The 21,054-nt window shown below is 38.4% G+C and overlaps 1 protein-coding gene across 1 annotated transcript in view; it reads right to left on the reverse strand.

Annotated features, from left to right (window-relative positions):
• Positions 1-469: 469 nt before the first annotated feature.
• Positions 470-21,054, reverse strand: part of LOC121401263 (tubulin monoglycylase TTLL3-like) — a 36,099-nt gene continuing 15,514 nt past the window's right edge. The window contains exons 2-14 of the mRNA XM_041585606.1: positions 8,951-9,322; positions 8,376-8,464; positions 7,607-7,703; positions 7,079-7,128; positions 6,472-6,591; positions 5,680-5,794; positions 4,615-4,743; positions 4,187-4,364; positions 3,651-3,799; positions 2,940-3,156; positions 1,931-2,366; positions 1,277-1,292; positions 470-648 (exon numbers count right to left, since the gene is read on the reverse strand). Of these exons, the coding sequence (XP_041441540.1) occupies positions 584-648; positions 1,277-1,292; positions 1,931-2,366; positions 2,940-3,156; positions 3,651-3,799; positions 4,187-4,364; positions 4,615-4,743; positions 5,680-5,794; positions 6,472-6,591; positions 7,079-7,128; positions 7,607-7,703; positions 8,376-8,464; positions 8,951-9,322 (2,033 nt within the window). The 3' untranslated portion in view covers positions 470-583. The remainder of the gene's footprint in view (positions 649-1,276; positions 1,293-1,930; positions 2,367-2,939; positions 3,157-3,650; positions 3,800-4,186; positions 4,365-4,614; positions 4,744-5,679; positions 5,795-6,471; positions 6,592-7,078; positions 7,129-7,606; positions 7,704-8,375; positions 8,465-8,950; positions 9,323-21,054) is intronic.

The raw sequence follows: 21,054 nt of genomic DNA on the forward strand, positions 1-21,054 counted from the left end.
AGGGTGAGGGGCAAGGAGGTGCCACATCTTTGTCCTTACTGCCATTTTATTTGCACTTTGCAAACTGCATCCAGCATTAATCCTAACATGAGGAGTGTCCACTGACATCACAGGTCCATCCTCGCAATGTCACCAACCTGCCCTCCATGATATCATTGACCCACCACCCGGCCTGGAGTTAACAGCGGGGAAAGATGGAAAATGGTGACACGTTCAACCAAAAAATAGTTACATAAATTACATGATCAATAAATCAAATACCACAAAATAAATGGCATACTCTTTGGAACATTACTCTCTGCATCAAACTAAATGTGCTTTTGATGGAATTATTGTACCTATTGTACCTATATATATATTTCTATTTTTTTTTTTAATAGGTGGTCTTTGTGGGTGTAGAGCTATGGGTGTCAACTGATACCAACGTTAAAAAGTATTTATATTATTCATAAGGAAGACAAAAAAGTGATTAAGGAAATAATTTTTATTTTAAAAAAGGTATAACAAAGAAAAAAATAGGCATCAAAAGGAAATGGTTGGTTGGACTATTCCTTCCTCCAAGACTCATCCCACTAGCCACCTGTTATGGATCAGAGATGGTTGTTATCTTCAGATCTCTAAATGTTTTTTCTTTACTGAGAATCCCATTTCGTAAGGCACTAATCCTGGTGGTCTAGCGGCAGCGGGGTCCATACCGCGTTGCTCCCTGCTCCATGCTGGTTCCGGTCCTCTAGGGCAATTCATAAAGGCGCAGGCGCGCTGACGTGATTGCGCCATCGTGCATTGGCGCGGAAATTCAAATGTATAAAAGGGGATTTTTAGTATTAGCTCATTGCCCGTTGTAGGTTCAATGAGCTTGTTCCTGGGAGCTTATTGTTGTGAATCCTGATTGATCCTTCGTGTTTGACCCATACCTGCTTGCTTACTACGCTGATCTCTCCAATCCTGACCTTTGCCTGAGTCTCTACTACTCTCATGCTGAATCCTTCCGATTGATAACCTGGTTTCGACCCTTGCCTGCCTGACGATTCCTACTGCTTGTGCTGGCCCGGCCTACCTGTTCCTGGTGGCTTCCTATCTTCCAGCATCCTTGTAAACAGTCGTGCCCCATTGCCAGCCAGAACTTACGCCTTGCACCTCTCGTTAAGTCCAGGTGGCATCTGAGTAAGCTGAGGGCTCCTCCCGAGGCCAAAGGCGGTCACTTAACTGGTGAAGTACGAGCCGAGACCAGGGTGCCTGGCATCTGTTCTGGTGTTGGGTGCTGACCGTGACACATTTCCAGTATAATTTGCCTAAAACTGAAAAAACAGAAAGCTTTTAGCACTAAAATATATATATATATAGTCCATTAGGCTTAAATGAATCATTTTCATTATGTATTCAAAATGATGTCTCCTATACTCAGATGTAATACCAAAAGTTATACCCGGTGTCCTAGTGTTAAATCTGTGTTATATTGCCTACAATCTTAATTTGTATGTTCTCACGTAATACCTTCCTATAATTATAAGGTAGTTGAATATTTTACTGTTCTGGATACTATTAAAACGTATTGGCTTACAAATGTCTGTAACCTTGTTCTAAGTTAAGAGGAACTGCTTAGATTTGGGTTGAGCGTTGCAACTAATAGCCATTTCCAAGGCTGAGGCGAGTGCTGGTGGCATAACTACTTGCCTGGGTGCAATTGCAACCCCCTCATCCCCTTGGGGCCCGTGTTAAACTTATCAGGGGGTTGGACACCAATTTTGTCCAATCTGCAAGACATTCCCATGGGGGAAGAGAGCCTGAAGTAGCAAGTACCCACCCATGGCATACTTATATAAATAAACACAGCCCAAAAACATTATGTACTCAGATTATATGCCTGAGGTTATATTATTCTTTAGACATTCATCAGTATCAAAGTTTCTGTCCCTTGACTTGCACTTACCTGTTTATATATAAGTTCAAATCCTCCCACATTACAGTTAGGGTCATCCTTGTAATCAATCACCACACGTAGCATGTCCTCTACCATTGGTGGAACAATTTTCCACATTACTGACGTGTCTTTGGTTATGCCAGGTTTGTATTGTATCTCAAGTAGCCAGGGCTGGAAGTTTTCTCCAAACAGAAAATCTGAACCAAAAAGGTCAAAACTGTTTTTCCTGTACTTCACATTTTCCCGAGTGGCCTTCATTGTATGAATGAGGGCTTTCTTCATCCCTGGTATAATGATTGAATCCCAGACTTGCTCTTTTCCGATTGTACAAAGATACTCTTTGAATTCGTCACTGTGCCACATGTTTTCTTCAGGCAGGTTGGGGTGACGATTTGGTGCATTCTTTAATTTTTTCTGTATGGCGTAATTACATACATGGGTGGCGCTGGAAGGATAAAACAATACAATTGTCAGGTTTATGTGCCTGATCCATCACTAGTAATCCAGTGTCGGTATCCAGTGAGTCACTAAATATTCTAATCTTGCCTTAGCCATTCATTAGATTTAGCAAGCTGACTACCATAGTTAGAGCAAAATTACAGAGCCCTGTAACCAATGCAACTGTTACAGAATCAGAGGTTAGAAGAACAGGGCCTTTAGCATATTCATCCACTTCACAGATGTAAAGGAAACAAGCAAATACATTTCATGCCATAAAGTGATTTATCCCAAACATTATCGTATACACCGTGGATTAAACCTATAAATTACCTTTAAGTTACAAGCAACAATGGCACAATTGTCCAAGGTGTTTTATAATGTAATTCTTACTTGTTCAATTAAAAAAGGTCTTATGATATTTATACCAGTTTGTAACATGCTAAAATAAGGCAGAGAGTAGTCTTATTTCTGTTTGTACATGAGCCTCTGAGAGTACAAAGCAGTGAAGTCATATCAACATCACGTCATTACTGTATAACAAATAAATAGAATGCAAGATTTTGCACCCTCTACTTACGTATCTAAACTCTCCAGCGTGAAGGGCTGAGATGAGAAACGGAGGAAACTGTGCTTATAGAACCAGATAGTTAAGGGGTACCAGTCCGTTATGAGGAAATGCTGACGGAGATCAAATTTGGTTCCATATACAAGAAGTGGCCTCTCTATGTACTTTTCAACCACCCATTCCCTTCCCAAGGAACATATGTCTTTCAGATCATTTCTGCAACGTATCCCTGTAATAACATGTAAAACATGAATCAATCTCTGTTTAAATCAATATTGTAGTAAACCATTCTGTAACACCTGAAGCAACAAAATCAGCATGCGTTGGACCAATAACTAAGGTTGCTCCTTTGAAACCATATTGGTCCTACATCTCACACATCTAATTAGGAATTCATTTATACATATTCTGCATTATTGCACAGAAATAACCATAATCATAACTGTGAATTGGCCATGAAGAATGGGAATTTATTATGTGCCAAAATGTATGAGATGAGATGAAAACCCTCATGGATCCTCCCAAAACCTCACTGGCGGTGAGGTTCCTCACCCTTCTATGGATCATATAGAAATAGCTATTACTATATAAGCCCTTGCATGATTTTCTGCATTAGTTACTGTATGTGAGTCATTTAATGTCCTGTGGGGGCACCCACCAGTAACCTGAACTTTTGTTTCCCCCTAAACAACAATTGAGTACCCATTTCACAGATTCTCTTACCTCTTCCTCTAGATAAATTTCTTGGTTTTGAAATCCAGATGTTTTTTTCTCCATCTATATCTAGCTGTGGGTTCACTCTTCTCAGCTTACATAACAATTGGTGGCAGTAATCAACATACTTGTCTGAATTCTGTATGTGCGCACCATGACTGTAACAATACAAGGGCAGGGATGAGAGACAGTTATACATAATACACATCACACTATTGCAATACAATGTTTATGGAGAATATTATAATGTATACCAATAAGTTTATTATTTACGATAAATATCTGTTCTATGTGATTTGTTTTAGGCCCTTGTATTCGTAGATTTTATGGTTTTTACACTTGCTAAATAACTAAAAAATCATGGATTAAGTAACTATAAGAAAAATTCATGAATTTGCGCAAAAACTATGATTCGAAGAAACAAACATTCTATGAACATTCATAAATCACCCCATAGAGTGTTCACTGTCATTGTTTTCCTATAATCAGGACAATTTCTTTCTAAATCTAAATTGTTATGAATGGTTTCATCTGACATTACTTACTGCATAACCTGATAGTAGTCACTTATGAAATGTTTTCTATCAACTATCCCGGCACATATTATGTCGTCTTCATCCTCATGTGTCAAGTCGTACAGATGAAACTGGCAAGCCACAAGGGCTGTTACTATAATATCTTCTGGAACAATTCTTGCAGGGCCATGATTGTTTATTTTAGCATCTACAGAAAAGAACATAACAGGAGGAGATTAATAAGAAGTGAGAACAATAAACAAATATAGTTGGTTGGAAAACCATGAGATGCCAGTGACTCCATTTCAAGTCTAATCTTACAGTGTAAAAATGAACAAGGTGTTACTGTCCAATTATAGTCACTGCAAAGAAGGGGTCTTGTTTAAATACTACAAGTAACTCATTTTCTGTTATCAGAGTAGCTGTAGCTATACCAGGTGCCGCTGCTTTTCCCTTACCTGACATGCAAATAGCCGTTTTTTCTTCCTTTTCTTTCCGGCTGGGAATAACTTCATCTTGCAAAGACTTCCCATTGGTTCTCAAAACCCATTTTAGGATACCACAAGCCGCAGTCATGGTAAAGTCATCTAAATAAAGGTACATTTTTTGTTAGAATACTCTATTTAACCAAAAGATGACACTAACAATAACTGTGAGAACAAACAGGGCAAATATTTAGTTTCTAAAGAAAGATGGAACTTTGAATTATATTTCTAAGCAGGTGATACTATGGATTTATTTTCCTTTACATATTAATGTATATAGGCACAATTTATAAGAGATACAGAGAGTTGTCGTTAATATGCACTATAATATACTTATGGGAACTTCTAATAGCTGTTACATTAGAGCACATTTTATTTAGGGTGGAACATTATTTCATATGGACAGCTATATAGAACCAGTGATTTCAGAATCCCTCTTAAACATTCTAATGACTAGGTGATAAGTGAGAGACATCAAGGAGAGGGGAGGGACTAGTCATGGCCTGGTCAGTGTTCTATATTGGAATGTGTGCTCTGTTGCCTTTTCAAATGTTATATAAATACATTTGTGTAAAAGCTAAACCAAAATAACTATTCCATGAAAAAAATGCAATATATAAAATAACCTTAGTGTTAAACAAGGGGCCCCATCCATTTTTTACCCATGAACCACATTCACATAAAACAAGAGTTTTGGAGCAATGCAAAAATGATAAAAGTCCCTGGAGGTGCCAAATAAGTGATGTGATTTAGTAGCCCCTACGTGGCCTGACAACATACAGGATCCTCTACATGGCAGTACACCTAGTTTATATGCAATTTAAATTTGCCTCCAAGCCTGGAATTTAAAAATAAGTGCCTGTTTCTAGGCCAACGAGAGAAACATCCAAAGAGTTGGTGAGCAACTGGTTGCTCATAAGCCACTGGTTGTAGATCACTAAGTTAAATAATACTTTGGTTTTGAAGGATATAAAGCCCAGATTTAAGATACTATACCCAAGACATAATGCCATGATACAGTATTTTATGCACACTTACCAATGAATGCTTGTTTTTCATTTATCTTACTAAACATGTAGCAACGAGGGAAGAAAGTGTGTGGATTCGCATCACACGACAAACACCATTGCCTTAATACTTTGCACAGACCACTCTAGAATACAAAGAACATATTTAGTTATGCATTTTATAAATATAAAAAGTCAAAAAAGATTATAGCAAATAAATATACAAAAAATTCTAGGAATTAGAATGCAACAACATCTAGAGAGCCACTGATTGGCCACATTTCTGGCTTCTATATTCCCACCAGGTCACCTGTGTCCGAAGAAGTTACATTGTGAGTATGACCAGTGACAAGAGGCATCATATCATAGCCTTGTTTTCTCTTGGAAACCCTATGTAAAATAATTTCCACTTCCATTTACTGGAAACCGTCTTTGACTTGGAAATAATGGGTTCCAATCATGTTAACTGGAAGCCATATGATTCAGATGAAAGAAGCAGTCCTGCACAGGCAGACTGTAAACGGGCAAATATCAAAATGCAATGCACCAGTATTTATTAATGGGCCAATGTGGAGCTATTTGGGTCTTTACACTGGTTAAATACTGGGGCCTCCAGTTCAGACATGGATCAAATCATCTAAAACAAGTTGCTTTTTATTTTTTGTTGTGCTATTATAATAAAACGGCAAATTTCACTGAGAATGTGAATATATTCACAAATAGTATTTAATAAGCAATTCATTTTGATCAGTCTACTGCGAGATAGAAATGAAAGATCTAATTGGTTGCTATGGGTCATTGTAAGTCACTGCAGTTGGCTCACCTTGCTTGTGGCGTGCACTCTGCAAAAGTGATTGGTTATCTGATCCTCTTTCAGAAGATGGAGTTCAATTCTTTGGCGTGTCAGGATGAGGTTGGGTTGTATGTCATAACGACTTATAATCTAAAAAAGAAAAATAAATACAAAGTTTATTCATGGAAGGCAAGTACACTCAAATGATTAGTAAACTTCTGGAGCATTATATTACTTCTTTTACCACAGAAGAAATAACAACTGGCCTAGTAACTGCTAGTTATGCTGCTACCATACTCTGTAATTAAGTTGCACTAAGTACTGTAGCTTGCTAACTTGCTTGGCTCCTCTCCACCAGTCACATCATGCACTTTAACTGAATAGTAAATGTAGTGGATTTATATTTATGTTCATAGAAAGAAATATGTTTAGCTATAGGAAAGGGCAAGTCATTGTACACTGTTCTGGGTTGAACAATGACAATGGTGTGATAAAAGAAAGCATATAATATTAAACATTAACAATATTTATCTTAATGCTCAATTAAATTGGCCATATCCATGAGTGGTTAGATTAAGATTACCCACACATTTCTTACATAGATCTTTGTATTGTACAAACATAAATATGAATTTACCTTATGTCCATATGTTGGGTCACGAAATACAGTTTTCTTGGGACCAGCATCTATCAAGTAAAAACATTGCATTAGTATCATTATCACAGTTTATTAGATTGCTCAGAAAGGTTCCACTAGTAGCAGATTCTGCCCATATTTCCCAGGCACATTAGGGAATATAATATTATCTCTATAATATTAAGGCTTAAGACTAGAGTACTCAACTGTATAACAAAACCATGTTTTTTGGTGTCAGGTGCCTACAGAAAAAGTATTCCTTATAAATTCTGGCCTACGGATATGTTTACGTGGAATATTTTCAGATCAGAAAGTCACTGGAAGATAAAGTTGGATGCAACTTTCATGCAATTGTCGCCTATTCCATGAGGTTTTATCCTCTACTTCTACTTCATCAACTTTGTGCTCATGAAACCCCAGGGCAGACATTTATATGCTAGCATGTGGGGAGCACTAGGTTCATTTTTATCGTTAACAATTCAATATCTCTAAAATCCTTGAAGAGATGTTTTTTTTAAGCAGACTTACTGAAGGTGGGGGCAATTTTCTTCACCCATCCTCTACTTAATAGGCCTCTCTCGAAGTCATTGGATCTTTTAAAGTCAGTCCAGAAAACTTTCTTTTTCTGTGGGATATTTAAAGAGAAACGCATTAGAGATTCCAAATACAGTAATTTCTTAAAGGTGGCTTATACAGAATAAATTGCTTGCATGGGATCATGTTTCTTCTGTGTGATATTAAGGGACCTTAAGGTATATAAAAGAAACAAATTCATAAGTCTTGGGGTTTGGAAATAGCTGTAGTGGAAGAACATAATAGTTTGTTATACAACCAATACTAACTGTGTACTTGTTGCATATTGGGCAGATATCAGGGATAAATGTAACAATGCTCTTCACATCTACCTATTTCCTTATGAGTTGGCTATCAGCATATCTACTCACAGCAATACACTGGTTTTTACATTTGTAAAAATGGCCATTACAGGTATATTCAGAATTTCTATGTTACTTTAGTGGATTGTGTCTATGTTAGACCCAGGTGCCTCCTTCCAGCCAATCATGGCTCTCACAACAGGACACATGAAGAGCAGAATGTGGCTTATCTGTTATTCACTCCTAGTGTTCTTTAACTTTTCTATGTAAAGTCATTATAGCCTTGGGGAAGTCAGGCACCAAACTAAGATCATTTACATTGTAGGAGATGGACTCTCTGTGCAATGTCATTTTTAGTTTTTTTCTCCTAATATACTTATATTCACAACATAGGCTAAAAGAATTCCTGGTGCTGGTCTTACCACAATTGATGTTTTAACCTGGTCTTCGAAGCATCTCTTCTGTCTGGATACACATTCGTCACAGTACAATTTATCCCGTTCAGGTGAAACTGCATGTGCAAAAGAGATATAACATACATATATTATATTATCATGAGTGATGAATAATGAGATAATATTTTAACAAACCACAAAGAGTACAAAATGAAGATGGCAATTTACTACAAAATTCCCAGGACTGGAGAAATTCAGAATAAAACCATAAACATATTTTATGAAGCCACATGATAACACAAGACAGTTCTTTGAAATAATCTTATAGAACATCATGTACTAGGACATATACAGGGGCAAATCTATTTAGGAAAGTGTTAACAAATAACAACAAATTTTCACAGTTGATAAAGGTGAAGATTAGAAGATGAACACATTTATTCATCTAAATCATGTTCTGCCACTAATATGAAAGAAGTGTTGGACTATAAGGTTAAAGATGGGACATGGAGTAGTAACAAGTACCAACTAGTTCATTTCTAGTAACAGGTAGAAAGTGTTCAGCCAATCAGAAGATAGCATTTAAGCATTTAACTAATTACCATTAGGCTTCTTAGCAGTTTTTCTTGTACTCTTAGATTTGTTAGCCGCCTTTCTTTTCCTATGAGCTTTAGTAGTAGTTTCTCTTTTCCTCTTAGCTTCAACAGTTGTTTCTCTTTCGCTATTAACTTCATTACTCGTTTCTATTTCACTATTAGCTTCAACAGTTGTTTCTCTTTCGCTATTAACTTCATAACTTGTTTCTATTTCACTATTAGCTTCAATAGTTGTTTCTCTTTCACTATTAACTTCATAACTCGTTTCTCTTTCACTATTAGCTTCAATAGTTGTTTCTCTTTCACTATTAACTTCATAACTCGTTTCTCTTTCACTATTAGCTTCAATAGGTTGTTTTCTAGTGATTCCTGTTTGATCTGTTAAGATAAAATATTGCAAGAATAAGAGATTCACAAAAGTAAGGTAAAAGTGTAAAGTAAATGCTACAGTTCCACACGTTAGGCCCATAACCCACTGGTGCAATGTAGAAATATGTCTAATTTTATAGGAAAACCCAAAGATTCATGAGCAGCCAATGTCCACTCTTGTATAACTGTGTATATACAGGTATGGGACTGGTTATCCACAATGCTCGGGACCTTGAGTTTTCTGGATAACAGATCTTACTGTAATTTGGATCTTCATACCTTTAGTCTACTAGAAAATTGTGTAAACATTAAATGAACCCAATAGGCTGGTATTTCTTCTTAGTTGGGATCAAGTACATGGAACTAATTTATTATTGCAGAAGAAAAGGAAACATTTTTTAAAAATTTGGAATTATTTGGATAAAATGTAGTTTAGGGAGATGGCCTCTCTATAATTTGGAACTTTCCGGATAACGGTTTGCCAGATAACAGATCCTGTACCTATATATATATATATATATATATATATAATATATATATATATATATATATATATATATATATATATATATATATATATATATATATATATGTATATGTATATATATATGTAAATAAGGTATTTTTGGCAGCAATACTACATGTGCCTTTTCATAAAGCAGCAGTGTAGAAGTTTAATATATATATACACACACTTTTTTATTTTTAAACAAGAAGAGGTAAAAAGGAGGAAAAGGGATTCGGTCTGCACTGAAGATACGTTAAAAACTCCACATGCACCTTAAACGTCCATTATATATTAGGTCAGTATGTAGGAAAGTTGCTAAAGTAAATCTGTACTATGAAAGGAAAGGCAGTCTGAAGAATAAAAGAATGTTCTGTTTTAATCTACAAATATCTCCTGCCTACCTCAATTTCTTCAACAGCATTGTCATTAGGTTTCTGTTAAAGAAAGAAAATATATATTATCAGTTTATAGTTAAACGCTTCATTTGACAGTAAAGAATATGCTAATACTGGGTATTTAAACATAGCTCTTTGCCAAATTATCCCTATTAATATGGGCCAGGTGTAGTGATGGGCGAATTTATTCGGCAGGCGCAAATTCGCGGCGTCAGCAATTTTTTTTTCTAAAAAACGGACGCCGGCGTCAAAAACGAGACGCCGGCGTCGTTTCGCGAATTTTTCACCGTTTCGCGAATTTCGCAAATTTTTCGGCGGCGAAACGGCGCAAATTCGCCCATCACTAGCCAGGTGTAGAAAAATTGAATTAATAACAGTCAGAGGCAGGACTAGACCTCCCCAGTCCAGAAAAACCTATTTGTAGGACCCTTTACAGCCCATGATTTGCATATACCCAACATGTACTGTATACATTCTGGCAGCACAAGTCAAAGGAGAGGTATCACTGATTCTTCTTAACAGACCTGAAATGCTACATATTGGTATACACTGAACATACATATCAACTGTAGCATATTAAAGTATGTTCATGTACCTACATTCTCCACAATATGTGGCCCAATATGGAGTGGGTGCCAACTGACAAATACCTGAATCCAAATTTTATATGGACTTTTATTTTTAATTATTCGTGAATAAACAATATGACTTATTTACTAACACTAGGGAAATCTGCACCTGTGGCCCACAAAAAATAGCAGCCAGTCAGTGACTATATTTGTTCTGCCAGCTACAAGTACAACAATGAAGCAAAAAGTCTATTGGATACGGCCCAGGCACAACAATTCCTTGTGTGGTAAATAAACATAGTGGGATTTATCACACGTATCAAATTAATTTTGCCATTAAGAATTGCTTTGATTGTGATGATTGGAGGGTTAAGATGCACATTAATCTTTTTTTTTTTTTTTACAGGAATCATTTTAATATTCTTAAAATGATAATTTAGCTAATATTATTGCAGATAACTGAGATTAGCATTTCTATAAAAGTAAATAAAAATTTGTGAAATTCTGATAAATTGTTACTGCAGATTTTACAACTTTTTGAGACTTTTTATTGGTGAGCTGATTCTTATAACTTAACAACATATTGCATTATATATTATTGAAATCTTACCTTTTTACGAAATGGAAAGCAATAAGAAATACATTTCCAAGTCTTTCGTTAAAGTGTCATTGTTAAATGTAGATGAATTTGATTTTGTTATTTGATTTTTTATTTGAATTTTGTTATTTGATTTTCTGCTTAAGAAGAAAAAAAAATGTTATAATACATACAGTATATAAGAATACACAACGAGCCATTAAATATCCTGAAATTGATATCCCTTATAAACACAGCTGCTTTACGTGATTGTCATTGTTGCGTAATCAGAGGTTAGCTGATGTAATTTCTGTCGCACGACTCACCAGGAAAATATAGTATTATTGATAAATAAATATCCCCTGTTGCCCAAAAATATGAAGAATATTAGAACTCACCCTCAGAGTTCCATGCCTTGAACATCCTCCGCCGAACTATATATAATTTCCTTGATTTTTACAAGCCGGTACTTCGTATTCACTAACTATACTCACTATATATACAAACTTCTGTGTCTCTTATACTTTATTTATATATTCTCCTTTGCTTAATAATCAGTGTTAGTAATTCTTAATATACCTCAACTCTCTGCCTCTGATGCTTACCTCAGTGCCTGCTAAAATCAAATACAACTCTTGATCCTGTTTCCATGCCTACTTACATGTACAGAAAGCTTAGCCGGTCCATTATGACCATCACCATGGCAAGCACTCAGCCTTTACCCTATATATGCGTCATTGAATTGATTTTCATTGTTTTTCAATTCAAGCTAAGTATGTCATTGTTGTTACATCAGAGCTTAGTGATGTTAATTTCTGTCATGACTCGCTAATAAATAAAGATCCCCTGTTGCCCAAAATATGAAATATTAGAACTCACTTCAGAGTTCCATGGCGCTGAATGCCCTCCTAACTTATAACCTATCCTTAGATTACAAGGGTACTTTATTCACTATACAAGGCCGCTACTTTATTCACTAATATAACCAACCTCTCTCGCTTATTTATCTATTATAATATTTCTATCCTTAATATAAGTTTTAGTAGTTTTAATATACCACACCCTCTGCCTCTGATGCCTTACTCAGCTGGCCTGGAAAATCAACAAATACAACTGGATCCTGTTTCCTGTGCTACAGTACCAGAAAGCTTAGGTCCATTATGCACATCACCAATGTCATATGATGACACTCACCAATGGCAAACCCATTGTGAGGTCATTGACATTGTGAGACCTCACAATGGCTAACCCATGGCCAACCAGTTGTGCATGACCTCACAATGGTAAACCCATGGCAACCATTGTGATGACCTCACACATCGGTAACCCCCAGGGCAACCATTATAGACCGTCACAAGGTAAACCATGCGCAACCATCTGTGATGAACCTCGAATCCGTGTAACCATGACCAAACCATTCGTGATGACCTCCACAAAGTCTTAAGTCTATTTTGTTGTTATTTTTTGCAGTTGTTTTGACATGAAACAGATTATGCACTTTTGTGCAATTAAAAACCCAATAGAACCTTAAGGTCCAGAAATATAGTCTTTGATGAGGTGTTCAAAGAGTCTCCATTGTATGTTACTAGCTTTTCCCAGAAATAAGCATCCTGATTAAGAGATTACTAAAGAAATACATATAACACCGCCTGTTACTGTATCTTCACGAATCGTCGCTTTTGTAACATTTTAACCCAATGAAAATCTATACGCATAGCATTCATCTTTGTTCTTAATATACACATACTGCTAAATTACTCATGCTCAATGGAGCACATGCGCGAATAAATATATCAACAAATTAGTGATTAGATATAATTTCTAGCCCAACTAACAGGTAGAACATGACACAAACAAAAACTTTAATGTTTGCCATGTACTCGTCTAGGGATTCCCACCTGTTTACCAGTCAGGCGAGGCACTGCGTATGCTGCGGAGGTGGGTAATGCACATAGCAATTCAAGCCGATCGCCATGACTCGTAATGGGGCAAACATTCACAAGCAAGACATTTTGCCTCCGTAAAATGGAAGAATAATATATTTGGGTGATCAGGCCGATGTAGTAGGCAGGCAAGGGAATAAAAGTGTATAAGAAATGTTATTAAACAAAAGTACATTAGTTGCCGTAAAGTTGAAAATGTTCAAGCCCCTTTTTTTAGTTAGCGTGCCTACTGAACAATAACCAGCCAGCGTGCCAACCCCTAGTTAACACGCCCAGGTGCAAATTTGCCCATTGAGTTCAAAATCATTAAATATAGCTCCAGTTTGTGCGCAGACGGTGCAGGACATAACAATTCCAATCGCGCAAGCCAGCATTGTTTTTGCCAGTTATACGTGCTTAAATATCTAAAGGGCGTCCAGTTGCGCAATCCGCCGAGCACACTTCCAGATATCTGAGTTATCTCCCATAACTTCAAAGTGCAGGGGGAAGAAACGCTGCGAAGCACTTCTGATTTGGTTCAATAATTGATTGTATAGTTGAAGGAAGCTTTCTAGAGAGAATAGCATGGCGCTGCAGGTTAAATGATCAGCCTTGAGTGCGCGATCTCATATTCAGCAGCACACTGTTTCGATTTCCCTGCTTACAACTCCCTCTAGACCAAAAACTCAATCTCCTGGTGTCCCGACTTACTTGCAACTATCAATGTCTGCATTTGTTTGCTGTGAAAAGTGCCTTGAGAGCCAACAGAGAAAATTCCATATAAATGATTCCCTGGTGTTTCATGTAGCAAGGAGTGTAATGACTCCAGTTAATTGCGACATTTACCAATAGATCAAATTATCAGCGAATACTTCTTGTCTGATGACTACTGCGTCAACCATGATAACAAACTTAACCCAATATGAAGCTGTTCCAATTTTTAATATCAGAGCGACTTTCATTCTCCTCACATATAGTGGCAGTTTGCAGCGCATACACCCAATAATCATTTTCTGTAACTTTAGGTCCAGTAATTTCTACCAAGCAAAGGATTCCACACCCTCCCCAATTCCATATCTTTTTCATTTATTTTAGTGCATGGCTTTAATTCTGGCCTCGTACATAAAGCAATGAACTCCCTCTGCCCTTCTATTCCCTGTAATTAATATAATACTCCTCCTTCTCCACAATATCCGTAATTATGTCCTTCTCATTCTCCTGAAAATTCAGTTCCACTCGTATCAAGCTGAATCTTTAGCGGCATCATCTATACAGTCTATCTAGTAAGTGGGCCGAAAACAACCAAGAGACCTATTCAACTAACATTCAGCATTTCTTTTTATTTACTAATCATATTTTTTTTTTCTAAATATTCTGAGTTTTTAAAATTTCTCTTATACTCTACTGGCAGATTATAAGTGGTTAAAAACATGAAAAACTCTGATACAAAACTTCTCAAGTAAAAGCAGATCAAGTCCTATGAACGTGAATGCGGACGCTGTGCTGCCGCATCCTATTGGACTTTCTCGTTTTTGAAGCCATTCAGACTTTAGAGCCTTTTCTGCATAGTTTTTGCTCATTAATCTTCTGAAAAAACTTGAAAAAATGTTAGAGGGCCTTTTAGAAGTATTCATATTTGTTTTCTGCACCTTTCTCTCATTCTCATACTTTTTATATTCAGGATCTTTTAATAAATGTTCATGGCATTCATAAATTTTAGAGGAAAATAGGGATCGTTTTGTAATGATCTGCATCCATAATATAAACGTAAATACTTAATATTAAGCGCTTGTCTGCGCCCACCACTGCAGTCCTTTCAGTTGAAGTTATTTAAAAAGTCCCCTAACTTCTGCCACGCTCAGCCAGTCATTGTAGTGATGGTGCAACTTCTCCTGGCCCAAAAAAAATGGCGAAAATCGGAATTTCAGGAAAAATCGTGAAGATTGTTTGCCCCTTGAGGAAGCGTACAAAGTACAGGACAGTAAGGTAACCCAGAAACTCCCCTGTCCACAATGAGATATTGTATCTCCGGAGCCCCCATTGACTCCACATTAGCTGAAGTAGTCACACCGTGGTATTCTTACCAACAACGGTTACCACATGCGTTTTTCGCAGATTCTTTGTTATGTGGATACAATGTTTATTATATGTGTTTTTTCTACCATACCTCAGTGGTATCATACAATTGCAGGGTCCTATGTCTTACTTAATCAGCGTAATTTGTTTGCGAGCACTATGTCGAAATTGTGCAGTGTCGCATTATATTTTAGGGGATACCAACGGTAAAGCAACTGGTCAATTGTGTGATGACACGTTTTTACTCTCGAATACCTAGAGGATTGAATTCCCCCATAAAAGAATCAAGCCCTTAGAGATGCTTTTCAGCCAAGGGCTGAATACTTTTCTACCAGGAAAACACATTTCTGTGTCAAGAACCCCCACGTTTTCAGGATATCCAACATAGCTACCACTCATACTCACAAAAACAAAACCAAGGGAGTGTCCATCTTGATATCCTCCCGTGTGTCATGGCAACTATTGAAGTTTGTGTAGATCCCGCAGGCAGGTATTCCTCTCCATATGTATGATTACAATGTTAAATATACCCTGATAAATATGTGTCCAAATGACAATCAAAAGTAGATTCCTGACGCAAACTTTTACCAAACTGCTTAATGATATACAGGGAAATGCATAAGTAGCTGGGGATTTTAATCTCACCCTAAACCCACATATTGATGTTCAAAGAGCAGATGGTGAGGGGGTTACGAACAAATCCTCGGCTAGCCAGGCCTCCAAATTAGAACACTTTTGCACAACTTTGCCCTTATAGACGTATGGGAGAGCTAAATACCCCTCAGCGAAAGACTTCACATACTATCCCCTAGATCCAAACACAACTAGATTGGACATGCTCCTCACCGATGCAATCCACCAACACAAAGTCGTTAATCCTTGGATTGGTCTTACGAACATGGTCAGACCATGCCCCAATCGGTATGGAGCTCCCCTCTAGATAGAATAGGCTGACAAAACTTCCCTGGAAAACTGAACAATACATTGTTTACAAGAATGAGGAAACCAGGGATATATTGAGCAGAGGTATTACAATTTTTCAGGAAAACAATCCTAGAGACCAACTGGCAAAACAATTGGTTAGCGCACAAAGCTGTTTTGCGAGGGGAATTAATAGCAGGCAAAACAACTTAGAAGGCAAAGGGAATCGGAACAGAAGATGCTAGAATCTCATTAGCAACCTAGAAAGGACCTGATACAGCACTTCCACGCGAATACAGTCAAAACAAATAGAGGCTACACGTACTAAATTAAATACGTCTTGGCTGCTAAAACGGCGTACAGAGTACATGTATTGAAACAACTTTTTTACACTAAGGGAAACCAAGGCTTATTGGCGAACTTATTAAGACAAAGACAAGCTCAAACCCGCATACAAACTTACAGGACGCTCATACAAAAATAACTGACCCTAAACAAATAGCAAACAAATTTGCGCTTTATTATACAAAGTTATACAATTTAGGCTCTGACCCGGCAAACTCTAGACCCAATTCCAGAACAAATTGACGCATATTTGAACCACTTTGGACCTCCTTCACCAACCCCGCAACAATTGGAATCCCTTCGCAACCCATTCAGCTTGAAGATTAATCTGCAATCTTGTGATTAAAGAACTGAAAGTTGGTAAATCTCCAGGCCCTGACGGCTTGCACAACCAATATTTACAAACTATACCTTGACATATTATCCGCTTTACTTAAATTATTTCAGGACATCATGGACCAGGTTGATTAATTCCTGAATTTCTACATGCTCATGTAGTTACCATCCCTAAACCAGGCAAACCCACGACCAGTGTCAAAACTACAGACCCATCACTTTGCTTAATATGACCCAAATATTACGCTAAGTGCTAGCTCAACGGCTTAATTTAATACTTATCAAAAACGATCAAGTGGGATTCATACTAACCAGGCAAGGCGCTGATAGCTCAAAGACGATTTCAGAATATTTTTACACTTACTCAAACAGCTAAGAACACCAGCTTATTGCTTTCCCTGGACGCAGAGAAGGCGTTTGACAGGTAAAATTGGGAATATATGAAAGCTACATTGCCAAATTCCAGATTGGACCAACTTTCTTAAAGCTGTCTCTCCACTATACTCAAATCCCACAGCTAAAAGTTGTACCAAGGGAGCCCTGTCAGACGCCTTCGAGCTTACTAATGGGATAGCAAGGGTGCCCTCTGTCGCCCTTTTATCTTTGCCTTAATGGTGAACCTTTAGCCCACAGTATTGAGGACAATCAGGATAATAAAGGGCATCCACGCCTGTGGGCAACAGAAAATTGGTTTGTTCGCAGACGATATTCTCCGGCTGTTACGAATCCCTTGACCTCTTCTACCTAAATAGAGATTGAAGTTCAAGTAGTATCATGTATAAAATCGACACCGCAAAAACGCAGCTTTACCCATAACATACCTAGGCGGGTCTTGGAAAGAATTGCACACTACCACGCCTTTGAGTGGGTGATTCCTATATCACCTATTTGGGATCAAGCTACCCAGAGACCCGCCATGATATTTAAATTGAATCATTCTCCTTTGATAAAACCGTGAATTAGAGTGAACAATGGCGAAAAGAAACAATTTCTGGTATGGCGCGTAATGGCTATAAAATGAACCTTTACATGCCATTTTATATGTATTTAGAATGTTGCAGATCCGGCTCCCTACTAAATATTTGGCGACTATACAAGAGAAACTATTAGATTCATGTTATGGCAGCAAAACCCCCGAGAATGCCTTCTCGACTACTCAAATTCCAGATCTTCAGGAGGAATGGTTATACCCAATGTCAAAAGCCATTATATTGCACTATTTTGGAATCAGTTTGTCCGTTTGCATGCGGAAAGGGCTGCAGAGCATGGTGGATATGGAAGCTCAAATGATGGGGATAACTCTATAATTCATCTTTTCTGGATGCCAAACATTCCAGACCACCAGTGGACAGCCTTTTACCCACCACTAAACTGATCCATCAATATCTGGGTACTGTGCACCAAAGCTTAAGTTTAGTACCTTTTCTTCCCCGTTTCTGCCTCTGAAAGCACTGAAATATTTCATCCCACAGATAAACCTTAACAGCTGGGCTACTGCTGGGTTTCCCAACTAGGACAACTCTACCAGCTCTCAAAACTACGTCAGTTTGAGGGATCTGATGCAGACACTATGGTTTACAACCACATCAAATAATATCTTATGGGCAAATACGCATTTTCTGGCGCACCACTGCTGTGGATTACAAAAACATTGCGCACTCAGTCATGGATGGAGTGCTCTGTGGAAATTCTGGAACGGTAAATCGATATTGTCGGATTGTTATAAAATGCAAATAACACGTGAGGATCTCAAAAACTTCTATATATGGATAAATGGGAAACAGGAGCTTCAACTGCAGTTCTCCCCAGCTCCAATGGTCGCCTGTATCAATTAGTCCTAAAAGGCGCTACCCACTGCACTAACCACCTGGAATCTCACATTAAAGTGGTTGGTAGGTGTACCTAACACCCTCCAGGATTGCAAAGATTTCTCCAAATTATCCAAACATGTGCTGGAGACAATGGTGGACAGCCATGGTACAATGCTTCACATGTTGTGGCAGTGATGTAAAAGTTACAGTTTTTGGACAGAGCTTTTCGATTTAATAAAGGAGATATTCCACAGGGAAATACCCCCAACTGCCCCAGATAGCCATCTCCAATACTACCAGTACAAATTTCAAAAGCTGAGAGGAGCCTTCTATTTCAGATACTCAATGCAGCACTAACTCTGTATAGCGAGTTACTTGGAAGATCACCAAACTACTCCCTTCTGTACAGAGTTGATCAAACGGATTGAATCTAGGAAATATAGGAATTTTTGACGGAAACGACCCGAAAAGAATCTTGAATCATACAGGACATGGGAACGTGGACTTCTTATCAGAGTTCCGTATCCACCTAGTCTGTCTAGCCCATTTTGTACAGTCGAGAAGGCCATTCTCGCATCCTCTGGGGGCCATACATAAGTGTTAAGCTAGTCTTTTCTAATGCTTGTTCAATGTGTTCCTTAGATGCCAGACGAATCAGGTGTACTATCATGTATACTGCTGCATGGGTACCTGTATTTATGTACTTGCTCATTATACCTTGCAAATGTCATTGTATGCCACTACTTGCTCTTTCTGTTTGTTTTTATGCCAATAAAGCAGTATTGAAATTAAAAAAAAAAAGAAAGCTGAGCTTGAGATTTTAGTTGGAGACTCCGTGAAAAAAAGACAGAATCCCTAGGGATCTTGAAGTTCTAAAAACGCGAAACCCCTTCGTTGAACCAGTTGTGTAGGGAGTGCCATATTCTGTGGTAGGACCCGGATAAGGTTGCTTTTCGAGCTTTTAGCATGGTAGCAATGACTTCTTCCGACAGTCCTTGTTTCTCCAGATGTCGGATTCAATAAACCACCCATCAAACGGAACAGGCCCAGGTTGTGGTGAGCTATGGGCCCTTGAAGGAGGAGATCTGACCTGGTAGACATTGTAGATGGGCGACAACATTCCTGCAGGTTCTGAGAACCAAGACCGTCGTGGCCAGTATGGTGCCACTATGATTACAGTGAGTGTGACTGTTTCTTCGTAGTACCCAAAGGGTAACATTGGAATGGGTGGAAAGACGTACGCTAGCTTGATATCGCAGGGTTTGAGGTCATTGCATCTGTCCCCGCTGCTGTCGGGTCCCGACAGGGGCAAAGTACCTGGGTACCTTGTGATGTGTCTCTGGAGGCCATGAGGTCTATTTGTGGAAGATCCCAGTGATTTACCTAGCTCGGGCAAACACTTCCGGTGTAATTCCCCACTCTCCGGGTTCTATTTGATTTCGGCTGAGGTAATCAACCTTTGTGTTGGATACCCCCGGATATGTATTGCGGACAACCTCACCTTGTTGATTTCCACCAGGTAATGATTTGCTGTGCCTCGCTAGTGCCGCTTTGCCTGCGGGTTGCCTCCCTTGCGATTTATGTATGCCACTGTTGTGCGTTGTCGCTCTGTACTCCATACTTCGAGTGCCAGTCTTACGGCTCTTAATTCAGTATGTTTATTGGAAGTTTTGAGTCTTCTGTGGACCATAGTCCTTGTGCTGATAAGTTGTATTCAGGTCGCTCCCACCCCCCCAGTGGCATCTTGGCTATGATGTCAGTCTGGTGTCGCCATGACGTTCTGTGTTTAAGGTTTTGCAGGGTTTAACCACCAGAGCAACCTCCGGTTCTGTTGGGAGAGGGAGAATGTTCGGGAGAGGCGGTCCCCCTTTCAGACGGCAATGTGTGTTCGACTTTAATGGACGAAAGTGCATCGTGCAAATGGCACTGCCTCTATGACTGAGATCATCACCCCTATAGCACCCTCTTGCTGTTTGTATTGTGATCTTTGAGGTACAAGTAGGCGTTGTATTGATCTCTGAGTCTTTTGTTGTTCTGGGGGAGACAGACCAGTTGAGTGCTCGTATGGAATTCCAGCCCCAAAAAGTCATTTGTGGTGCTGGGTGTAAATTCGATTTCATCCATATCGCTGGAGCAAGGAGATTGCTAGAGAGCAGATCTTGCTTTGCTTTTGTTGCTGTTCTGCCTTTATGAGCAGGTCGTCCATGGTAGAGTGATTGAGATCCCTTGTAGACGTAGAGCCGATTCCGAAGATGACATCAGCGTGGTGAACACTCGGGGG

This window comes from Xenopus laevis, chromosome 3L (genome assembly GCF_017654675.1).
Source record: "Xenopus laevis strain J_2021 chromosome 3L, Xenopus_laevis_v10.1, whole genome shotgun sequence".
In the NCBI taxonomy this organism is placed as follows: domain Eukaryota; kingdom Metazoa; phylum Chordata; class Amphibia; order Anura; family Pipidae; genus Xenopus; species Xenopus laevis.